This window comes from Delphinus delphis, chromosome 2 (assembly GCF_949987515.2).
Source record: "Delphinus delphis chromosome 2, mDelDel1.2, whole genome shotgun sequence".
In the NCBI taxonomy this organism is placed as follows: Eukaryota; Metazoa; Chordata; class Mammalia; order Artiodactyla; family Delphinidae; genus Delphinus; species Delphinus delphis.
Window position 1 is genome coordinate 4,150,805 of NC_082684.1, and position 11,165 is coordinate 4,161,969.

Consider the following 11,165-nt stretch of genomic DNA (forward strand, 5'->3'; position numbering starts at 1 on the left):
TAGCAATTTCACTTTAAGAAATGTGCTAGCGGGGTGAAAGTGTGTACAGCCGTGGGCACAGTTCGAAGAATGTTTGTAACAACGAAGCATCCCTCCCACCTGGGGCGCCCATGGAGCCATCTCTGGCCCTCTGGTCCAAGACGTGGCCTGGCGTCATTCAATACTTATTTACAGACATGGAAAGAGGGGAGGGGTGCACGGAAAGAGGGGTGCCAGGGAGTCAAAAGTTAATGCCAGCCTGTAAAAGGATAATCCCGCTCTTGAACGCGAGAGGCAAGTGAGAAAGTGCACACATCAGGAGGTTACCTTAGGTTGATTTTATTTTCTTGGGACTTTTCTGTGTTTTCGGCAATGAGCGTGCATTCTTTTCGTAAGAAGGGGAGGTTTTAAAGGGGGAAAAAGAAAAGAGAGAAAGAAACAAGAAAAGGAGGGAAAAGGAAGAGCGAGAAGGCAACGGACTGATGAAGGCGAGGAAGGGAGACAGAGGCCGGAGAAGAGAAAGAAGAGAGGGGTGGCCGGGGCGCCCCTGGAGCGGTGAGCGCACCGGGCCGCGCAGGCTGCGGCAGGAGCCGCAGGTCCCGGCGCCGAGCGCTCCGAGTTTCGGTCCGGGAAGCCCGAGGAGGCTCAGGGGGCGCAGCCTCCACGGGGAGGGCAGGACGCTCAGCGCGTCCAACTAGACTCCCAAGTGGAGGACCGGGTCGAGGAGCTGCCCAAGCACGCAGTGGGAACCCCGCGGCGGCGCCCCGCCGTCCCGGGCTTCCCTCCGCTTCCTCCCGGCCACCGAGCGCCCCCCCCCCCCCCCACCGCCGGGCGGCGCGCGCAAGTGCTCTCGGCGGGTCCTCCCCGGCGCCCGGCCGCTTCCCCGCCGCTTGCTCAGTATTCTTCTTGGGGGTTTTGGGGTGAGAAGAAGCGCGCGGGAGGAGGGGGATGGGAGGAGACGCAGAAATACCATCTGTGCCAATTTTTTCTTAAAAGTAATTTTTTTTTCAATTTAAATACTTTTAAAGCAAAAAAAAAAAAAAAATCCCCAGCTCAGGGTGTCAGTTCCAGAAAGTTTCACGGAGGAGCGGCATGGGGGCTGGGCGGGAAATTGGAGGCGGCGGTGGTGGAGCAGGGGCCTCTCTCCTCCATCCAGCCTGCTGGAGACTCATCCCCGCAGACCCCCACTACCCCACGCCCCAGCTTCAAGCGCGAGCGCTCACACCCAGGCGCTCACCGACACCGCCCCCCGCCCCTTCCCGGGACTGGGATGGTCCTGGGTTCTCTGGCCGGGGAGGTTCGGCTGCTCGCCTACCCCGACTCACGGTCCACGGACTCCCTCCTCAGCGCTCCTTTCTCTGTCTCCCCTGACCCACTTTTCTGCTCAAGGGGTCAATAAGCAGAGGGAGGGGGGCCGAGCTAATCTCGCTCTCCCGGAGTCTTCCTCACCTGGGGAGCAACAGGGGAGATAGTGAGAGCGGGTACTGCGACAGAGCGCCTGGCCTGGGCAGCGGGCGGAGGTCCCAAAGCCACGACGCCCTCCTCTCCCAGCCCCGGTCCCGGCCACCACCATCCCTCTCTTTCTGGTCTCCCTCAGCTCAGCCACCACGCTCTCCTCAGCTTCCCAGACCCGAGCGCGTTGGGGGTGGTGACGAGGTTTGGCTTGAACTTGGGGAAGCGGCGGAGGGGCAACAGGAGGGTGTGTCCTGGGCAGGGGGCGCACTCGGCGCCACCCCCGCCCCGCAGTAGGAGCTGCTGCTAGAGCGATGGCGCTGCAGGCCCGCTCTCCCTCCCCCGTCGCCCCTCCCTCCGCCACCTTGCGCTATTCTAGTAGCGCCTCCCGGGGACCCCAGCAGCCAGGCGGAGATTGGGGGGTGGGGGAGACAATCTTGTAGGTTCGAGAAGGGCGCGAGGGAGTAGGGAGGTGCTAGAAGGGGGTTAGGGAGGATCCAGGTGCACAGAGGTGCCCGCGGTGGGCGTGAGCCCAGACCTACCTGGTCCAAAGTCCCCCGGCCCTCCCCCACACCGTCCCCTCCCCCCATCGACTGTCGCTGGGGGAAGTTAGATGGGAGGCTGCAGGGTCAGCTGTAACTGCGTGCGTGTGTGTGCGCGCGCGCGGTGGCAAGTGCGGGCCCCGCTGCCTCTCCCGCCTCCTTCCAGGACCCAGCCGGGCTCGACTTCTTTAGCTCTCCTCGCGACCTCACGTTCCCCACCGCGGGTGCGTGCGTGCCTGTGCGCCTCCCGGGCACCGCCACGGACCCCTTTCCTTCTTCCTTCCCCTCCAGCGCCCCCGCTAGCGTAGGCTCCTTCTCTCCACCCTTCCCCCCAGGGTCACTATAGGGACGCGAGGGAGAGATTTGTGTTTAATTATTACCGCTATTCAGAGGGAAGAAAAAATAAAGGGACCAAAGGCAACCCGAAAGCAATTTACTTCAAGGCTTTATTATTGTAGTGTAAAAAGAAGTTTATATACAGGGAATATTTCCAGTAAAACACTCACTAAATGGCCTTCGGATCAGGGGCCCCCCGTCTTCTGGCCCCGCAGTCGGCAGCTTTGCCTGGGAGACCCCTCGTTCGGGGTTCCCAGGCTCTTCCCCCACCTCTCTCCCCCAGACTCCACCACTCAAACCCCGTGTGCCAGGAGCCCCACCCCTTCCTTCTCCCTGGGGCGCTGCGAACCTCGCCAATGCCTCCCAAGCCGTTTTCCTCTGTCCCGAAGCAGTTCCCCAACCTCCCTCTCCCACCCCGTCGACGCGGTTTCCACATGGAAACCCAGAGCACTTTCCCCTCTCGTTTTAGGCGCTACTGCGAGCCTCCTGCAATTCAGAACCAGCTCGTGGTCAAGACCAGTTAGAGACAGTTCGTCATCAGCAGCGGGGCTCGTGAGCACCGAAAATAAAGGGAGGGGAAATAACCCTGCCTACCCCTCCCCACCCCAAACCTCCTCTCCCAGCTCGGGGACAAGAAACAGACACAAAAGCAGCAGGGCATCCCTTCCCCGTGCGCGACAGGTGTGGGTGCCAGGCAACTAAGGCGAGCGGCTCGCGCTGCTGGAACCCAGCTGCGCTCAGGGCGCGCGGGCGCAGCCAGTCTCTTCGCGCGGGGCCACTGCGCCTGGCTAAAGGCACACTGGCTATTCTCTTCTGAGGAGGGCGTGTGAGATCGCGTGGCAGGGGCCGCTGCGAGGACAAGTCCAGGGGCACACAGGCAAGGGTGGCGCTGCCTCCGCGCTCAGAAGGGGGTTTAGAGCGAGCCAGGCAAGTACAGGCAAGGGCAGTCACAAAGGCAGAGTCTGGGGGGGGGGGGGCGGAGGAGAGTCTTCAGGTGGCTTGGCCGAGAGCGCAGACTCAGCCTCAGATCCATGGCTCAGCACAGCTGTGTCACTGGGCCCTCACCAAGCCTGCCTTTGTTTGGGTGCGTTTGCACGTGGGCTTCGAAGGCTCGAAGGCATGGCCTGCCAAGTTCAGTCAATTGTCCATTGGCTGTTTACACTCGACGGGTCTGAGGGCCATGCAGCTGCTCATCGTAGCACTCCAGCCAGGTGCGCAGCTCGGAGACCTGGTAGCCATCAGGGCCACGGCCGCCCTGGTACATAATGGTGCCACTCTGGATGACATAGAGGCGCTCGAAGTAGGCGCCGTAGGCGGAGCTGCTAGAGTTGGCCATGGTGTCGAGGACGAGAGAGCATTCGGGAGCACCTTGCTGCAGTACCCGCGCTGCGCTGACCCGGTCCTCCAGGCTGCGGTGCTGCGGGATGCTGTAGGGAGAGTCCGTGGTGACCCAGCCGTCCGAGGGGTGCGCTTCCTCAATGTAGATGATGAGGAAGTCGACGTCGCGCTGATACTTGGTGACCAGGCGCTGGAAGGCGCTCATCCGCGCCATGAACGGTGGTCAGGTGCAGCTACCGAAATTGAGCACCAGCGGGCGGTTTCCTCGGGCGTAGTCGAGGATGTGCTGGTTCTGGAAGCCGTCGGGCAGGACCACCTCGGAGTTGGGCGCTGGACCGCCTTCGTGTGCCTGCTTGAAGAAATCCAACTTCTGGCCGTGCCACACTGCCCTCAGCGACGCCAGGGTGCACAGGCGGTTGTCGTCGGACACGCAGATAGGCGGGTCGTCGGGGGGCATCTCCTCGCCATCGCTGTTGAGCTCCACTTCAGTTTGGGGCTGACCCCGGCGTCGGCGGCCCAGTAAATGCTTGCGGATGCACAGGAAGTCGAGCAGCCAGAGCATGAAGGCCGTGCCGAGGAAGCGCGGGAAGAGCACGAGGCACGAGGCGGTCTGGGCGCAGAGCCTCAGGGAGTGAAGCAGCAGGGAGCGGAGCATGGTGGCGGCGCCCCCCAGTGCTCCCTGGGACCCTCTACCTTCCCCCACCACCAAACGCGGGGTGGCTTGGCGAGGCATCTGGCCTTGGGCTCTGCGGGGAGCTCAATTTATAGCCGAGGCTTCAATTGGCGGGAGACTCCACCTCCGGCCCGGGTCCGCCCCCTTGCAACTGGAGCCCGGAGGGATCGCCCGGCGGCGCGGCCAGTGCCTTAGAAATCGCGGCCCGAGCGCTGGCACCGGCGGCCGGAGGGCGGGGCGGCCCGGCCGGGGGCCGGCGGGGGCGGGGCCGGGCCCCGAAGCCCGCTCGCGGGGGCGGGTAACCCGGACCTCAGCGGGCGCCCGGGACGGGCAGCTGAAGCTGGGACCCGGTCCGCGGCGGAGCTCCTGCGGCGAGCGCGACCGCTGCGCCGTCCCGGTCTCGGCGGCCCAGCTCCGGCCCGTGCCCCCCTCGCCGCGCACCTGAGCCGAGCTCCCCGGCGGCCGCCGCGCTGCGCCGGAGCTCCGGTTCGCTTCCCGCGCGCCGCCGCCAACGCCGCCCCCGCCGCTGCTGCTCGTGCGGGGCCGCTGCCCAGGTGCCGCGGGAGGCCGGGTCCGCGGCCGCCGCTTCGCCGGCCCTGGCTCCCGCCCCGCCAGGGACGCGGGCCCGCGAGGAGGCAACTTTGGGCCCCCGCCGCCTGCCGCGTTCGCCCGCGGGTGCCGCTCGCCTCCCGGAGCCCGCCCGCCTCCCGCGCGCGCTCACACTCGCGCCTCGCACACGGCCGCCCCCCGCATCGCCCCGCCACGCACACCGCGCTCTGCGACCCCCGCAGCCGCCCGAGGCCGCCGAGCGCCGCCCCGGCCGCGCCCGCCCCGTCCCATCGCGCCCCGGCTCGGCGCCGCAGTTCTCGGGTCAGCGGCCTCCGGGGCCCGGCGGGGAGGTGCGGAGGGCAGGGCCGGCGGGCCCGTTACCGCCCGGCGCCGGAGACGCAGAGGGCCGGGGAAGGCAGCACCGTCCCTGCGCCCCAGCTGAGCCGGGAGCGCTCCGGGCGCGGGATGCGGCGGGCGCGGGGCGCTGGGCGGCGGGCGCGGGGCGGCGGCGGCCCCGGGCGGCTCTCCCACTAGGGGTAGCTGTTGCCTGAACGCCGGAGCGCTCCCCTCTTGCCGCTCGTCTCGCCCGGCGCAAACCCGGCCGCCGGGCGCACCCGTCCCGTGCGTCCCCGGACGTTGCTCTCTGCCCCGGGAACGTCGAGACTGGAGCGCCCGCGCTGAGCCACCTTCGCTGACCCGGAGCGCTGCGGCTCGACTCACCGCGGAGGCGCCGGGACGCGGGAAGTGCGTACTCTCAACGGGGAATGTGTGTGGAGGCTTTTAGGGTGCGGGGCAACTCCCCAACTCCGTGGGGCCGGGGTCGGCCCTGCCGCCGTGTCCGAGATCTGCTGATGACTCGCTGCGCGCGGCGCGGGGTCGGCGACTTGGGGCGGCGGGGCGGGGAGTACCTTGACCTGGGGTCCCCGAAGCCGGGAGCCAGGCCCGCCGAGCCTCGGCCCGCCTTGCCCCCCGGGGCGAGGCCTGGACTCGGTCGCGAGCGATTTGGACCCCTGGGGAGTCGAGCCTCCCGGGACGCCCTCGCGGTCGCGGGGACTCGTCTGGGGCGGCGGTGGCTGAGCCCGAGTCCGGCGCCACTGCCGCCTGCGTCCCGTGCGCCACCCGCCCCGGGGACCGGCCGCCTAACTTCTTCCCGGGACGGAGACAGCGCTCGCGCCCCGGGCGGAGGTGGGAGCTCGCTGGGCCGTATCCGGCGAGGGCACCGCTCTCGGCGGCGGCGGCGAGGACACAAGTCCGGAGGAGTCAACCTCGGGGCAAGGAGCCCCCAACCTAGGACTCACCGGGCCCCAGCGGGCGCGGGGGGAGATGCCCATCTTGGGCAGAGGTCCTCTCCTCCGGTTTTCGCGGCCTTGGCGGGACCCTCTGACCCGCGAGCTCCCACCTGGGACCGTGGCTCCAGCAGGTCAAGACCCGAGTGGAAGGAAGGCCGGGGCGTGAAGGTAGACCCTTTGCTCTTTCCTCCAGCCAGGCGATTTCTCCGCTGCCTGGGGTGGCGGCGTTGGGGGCTGCGCAGCCGGGGAACTTCCCACCAGAGGAAAGGCAGCCTCCTCCCTGCTCTTCTCAGCGGCCCCGCACCGCCCCTCACCACCGTGGGTAAGGGGGGGTCTTCAGGTGGGTTAGGGAATTCTCCCCGATCCAAACCTGGCTGGGGGGGTGGCGTCCCCCCGCCTGCTCCCCACCCCCGCAGGGCACCTCTGAGTTGGCGAATCGGTTCCTTGCCTTATTTTTTGCGGGGGAGGTGGGGGGAATAGGGAGAGAAGTCTTCTACTTGGCTGGTCTCTGAGAGGCGTTCTGGGGGCCCGAGGTTGCCCCTTCCCGGGCAGGGGCCGAGGAAGTCCCAACTTTTGTTGCACAGACCCTCCAGCCCTGCTTCCTTGATTTCTTCGGGGTGCCAGTCTCAGACCTGTGCCCTGCCCCTACCCACACAGGAACTGGGCTAGGGGCATGGGGCAGTCCCCCCTACCCCCTTTCCACATTTAGCCTCAGAAAATTAAAAAGCCACCATGGGCTGGGAGAGCCTTCGGAGCTGCCTGGGATGTAGCGGTGGTGGTGGTGCGTGGGGAAGACGTGGGCTGGCGCAGAGGCAAGACTGGTCCCTCTGGACCCTCTGTGGGCATCCAGCGAGACCACCAACCCACAAGCTCTCTGGCCCCAGGGAGGCTCAGGACAGCAGTGCTTTGCCCTCAGGGCTGTCAGCTGTGCCAGTGGATGTGCTTCTGTTCCTTGGGCTGGCAGGCTACACCTCACACCTTGGGATTCCAGGACATCGGACAAGGTGCTCAGGACCATCTGGCTCCCACAGACGCTAGTGCAGGTGAGGACAGGCCCAAGGTCCAGGTGACACTGGCCTTTGGGACACAGACCCTGGTGTGGTGACTCACTCCAGTGCTCTGTGCCTCCGCCCCACTCCTCCCTCCCTCTGTCCTCCCAGGCAGCCCCTGCCTCCTTCCCCACCTCCCTAGGGCCCTTCCTACCAGCTGCCCATCCTGCCCTGACCTGTCCTGGCCCAAGGCCAAGTCCCACCTGGGACTCTGGGAGCACTGAGCCTCGGGCCCAGGGGGACCAGAGTTGGAGCTTGGGCTGTGCCCATGCCACTGGGCTGGGCAGACTGGCCTCCTTCCTGCCTGCCCTCCAGCAGCTCCAGCAGGGGGCGGGCAGGGGAAAGAAAGGGAAAGACAAGTTGGACTGGGTCCATTTGGTGTCCAGGAGCAACTTGGACACGGGCTAGGGGGAGGGGCAGGCAGCTGGGGCCCTGGAACATCCGGGGCGGGGTGGGGAGGGCCTCCCCTCTTCCCAGACCGTACTCCGGGGGCTGGGTACCCACACAGGGAAGGCTTGTCTCCGACCCCTCTGCCACACTGCCCCGTGTGGGGCTTGGTGGGTGGGAGTGCGGTGGGCACGGCCTCCGTCTCCCTATGGGTAGAGCAGCTCCCAGCGCCAGGGAGGCTGACGCTGAGACTTACCATGGGGCGGGTCCGGCCACCCTGCAGAGGGCCTCCTGGAGCTCTAGGGAGGAGAAGGGGCAGCCGCCGGCACACCTGCCGAAGAGGGTCGCAGAGTGACGGCTGTGTCCTGGCTGTGTCCTTGCCCAGCGTCATAGTGACCTGGCTTCTGGGCCCCAGCCCTCCTTGGCTACTGACTCGCTGCCTCCCCTGCCCCCTCCACTGGCCTCCTGATGCTCTGGGAGATCCCAGGCCCTGTCCTGCCTCTGAGCCTCCCTTCACGCTGTTGCCTCTACCCTCCTCCCTCCCCTGGCGACACCCATTTTTCCTCTTCCTCTGCCTTCACCTCCACCTGGGTCCAGCCTGCCCCATCCCCACTGGGGGAGCTGAGCCCTCCCTCCTCGCCTTCCTGTGCCCTCTCTCTTCGTCACAGCCGCGTCCTCAGCCCGGGCATGTTTCACCACTGGTTTCTGTGTCGGCTGCTACTCAGGCCCTGCTGGGATCCTCTGCAGTGACTAACCTGCACCCAGCACCCCGGAGGAGCCCAATAAACCTTTGTGAAATGAGTACCTGCGTGCAGCGTGGGCTAATTGAAAACTCGTTTCAGGCGAACTTCAAGATATTTCATCCTGCCCTTTTGCGCTCTGGCAGGCAGCTGTGAGCGAGGTAGGGCGTGTCTGCGGCTGGGCAGAGTGAGGACTGGGGCCACGGGCAGGCAGTCCCCGGGAGGTCCCCTGCAGGCGTGCTGTCTGCTGAATCCACCCGTTCCCCGGCCGCTGGCCCATCGGTTTCCCTTCCTGGGATAAGCAGGTCCTCCCACGGGTACCCGGGCCGTCCCCCAAATGTGCTCACCCTTTTCTTTTGCTTCAAGAGTGATTTCTTCTTTCCAGACCTCCCCTCTGAGCCGACCTCTCTGGACTCCAGCTTGGCTGGGATGAAGGGTGGACGCCCTGCAGGTGGGTTGGTGGCTGCGGCCTCAGCGGTCTGGCCTTAGAGGTGTCCTTGACACAGAGGGTCTCCATCCCTCTTCACGTGACACACCCCGGCCGGGCACCCTCCCGGGAGCTGACGGTGGGGCCCTGGGGTGGTTGGCAGCCTGGGACCCAGGGCCGGAGAGCTTGCTGGGGCCCCAGAGCTTGGATGGAGCAGGTCTGTTGGCAGCATCCCAGGACTGGGGGAGGCCCGGGGCTCCCGGTCGAAGAGAGGGGAAGGCCTGGAGGTGAGGCCCTGGCTACCTGCTGGTGACCTGGCTGTGTCCTGTCCCTCCCTCTGGCCTCATCTGCACTGCAAGGGGGTCGGATGGCTGCTTTCCAATGCCTTCCTGTGCTCTTCCTCCACAATTCCAGAAGGTTCTAGAAGGTTCTAGGAAGTCCTCTGGGCCCTGCCCCTGCATGCCGCTCTGGGGCTGATGAGACCCCCACTTGAGGCCAGAAGGTGCCTGTGGCCTCAGGTCCTCAGTACCTGCTCCCAGCCCATCTTTCACCTGCCCCGTTCCTGCCGCAGCCCTGGGACCTCACATTGTGGCCCATCCTTAACTCTCAAACCCGGCCTGGCTCTGACTTGTTCTGCCCTGAGCTCAGACCCAACTGAGCATCCTCCACGCTGCCTAGGGTTCGGCCAGACCCTGCGGAGGCTGGGCCGACTCCTTGCCCAAGGGCCCGTGTGGGAGGCCGTGGCTGTGGGGCCTGCCTGGGGCTAGAGGGGCGGTGGGAGGCTTGGCCACTCGTGTGACGGGCAGACCCTGCTCTGAGCCCTGCAGCTGGCTGGAGAGCCATCTTTGGGGTCAGTCTGTCCTGTCCATCTCTTACCCTTTCTGGAAAAAGGTGGGGTGCAACCAGCCAGCAGACTGGCCCCCAAATCGCTTTGCTTCTCCAGGTCTCAGTTTCCTCGACTGGGAGGTGAGCCTGACGTTGCGGCTGTGCTGTATTCACGGTACCGACGCCGGGCGGGGCCCGCTGTGCACGTGTGTGCACGTGTGTGTCTGTTTCCACCTGGCCTTGTTCTGAAGTGCACTTCAAGCCTCCTGCAGGAAGCCATGGAACAGCCCGGGTGCCACAGGTGAGAAGAAAACGTGCAAACGAGAGGAAGGACCCGCTCCCCACTGGGGACCCAGTGCAGCCTCAGCTCCCTCCACACGGGCCATGGACCCACCACAGACTGTGCCTTGAATATCCTGGTGGTTAAACCCAATTGGCTATGACTCCCAGTGTCCAGAAGACAAAAGCGACGGTCCAGCTGCCCGAAATGTGCGCCTGTGGGTGTGGCTGTGCTGGTCGGCATCCGGCAATACAGCTTCGGAGGCGGGCCAGCCTGGGTCTCTGAATCCGGGGATCACCGTGGTGCAGACACCCCAGGGCTGTGTGCAAGTTAAACGCCATGAGGCCCGTGGCTGCCAGCGTGGAGGAGCTCAGAGCAGACGGGGACCCTTGCCCGGCATTGCTGAGGGCTCAGAGACAGCCAGTGAAGTGGCGAGGGTAGCAGTGTGCTCCCCGGGGATGGCTCGCCACAGACCCGGCTGTCTTGTGGTGAGAGTGCCCTCCTGAACTGTGTTGGGGCCCCGCCCCCTGCCCCCAGTCCAAGCCCTGGTCCATGCCAGGCTCCCAGAGGGGTCTGGGTGCACAGGGAGCTAGGCATGGTGTCTGCCCTCCAGGAGCCCCCCAGCCCAGCCAGGTCCCTGGGAGGGGTAGGTGTGCTCGTGGCAAAGGCCCCTTGTCTTCAGCGAGACCTCCAGGAGCTGGTGGGAGACGCGAAGGCTCAGGGAAAGCAGGGTCTGTGTGGCTCTGCGTGTCACAGCAGCCTCCGTGTCACTCTACCATGGCCAAGGGGTGTGACCTTGGGTAAGTTGCCTGAACTCTCTGTGCCTCCTCTCATCATCTATGAAATGGGCAGATCATTCAACCCCACCTTTTCATGAGGTAGGAACTTTTATTCCTCCCATTTTATAGATGAGAAAACTGAGGCTCAGAGAGGTGCTTTACCTAGGAACACATAGCTAATGTCTGACTCCAAAACTCACACTCAGTGATTAACAGGAGATGTCCAATCAGCGTACTCTGGGGACAGAAGGGGCCTACCCGAGGAGGGAGGGGAACTGGGCGGGGGGAGGCTGGGAGGAGGGGATGTGTGGCCTCTGAGTTTGATGGGAGCCCTGGGGAGAGGAGGTCAGCTGTGGTCTTTGAGGACACACTGAGTTGGAGGTGTCTGCAGGTCTCAGGAGAAGAGTCCAGCACTGGGCGGGGGTGGGGGTGGGTGGGCAGAGGGTCGAGCTCAGCATCACGGGCATAATAAAGCTTTGCTTTTGGAATTTCACACTGTGTGGGGACAGGTGGTTGCTGA

General features: G+C 65.4%; 1 protein-coding gene and 1 long non-coding RNA gene across 3 annotated transcripts; one reads left to right on the top strand and one right to left on the bottom strand.

The window, feature by feature from the left end:
* Nucleotides 1-2,738: 2,738 nt before the first annotated feature.
* On the bottom strand, nucleotides 2,739-4,380 carry DIO3 (iodothyronine deiodinase 3). Its single transcript, XM_060003307.1, has one exon. It carries the CDS (start codon nucleotides 4,378-4,380, stop codon nucleotides 3,466-3,468), a length of 915 nt encoding a protein of 304 aa, XP_059859290.1. The 3' UTR covers nucleotides 2,739-3,465.
* Nucleotides 4,381-5,437: 1,057 nt separating this feature from the next.
* On the top strand, nucleotides 5,438-10,902 carry LOC132417479 (uncharacterized). 2 transcript variants are annotated; one of them, XR_011246343.1, is made up of 6 exons: nucleotides 5,438-5,613; nucleotides 6,352-6,480; nucleotides 7,061-7,201; nucleotides 8,437-8,495; nucleotides 8,720-8,785; nucleotides 9,705-10,902. It is a non-coding gene; the product is annotated as an uncharacterized lncRNA (long non-coding RNA). The 2 variants fall into 2 exon arrangements; XR_011246344.1 differs by having other exon boundaries at nucleotides 7,075-7,201.
* Nucleotides 10,903-11,165: the final 263 nt, after the last annotated feature.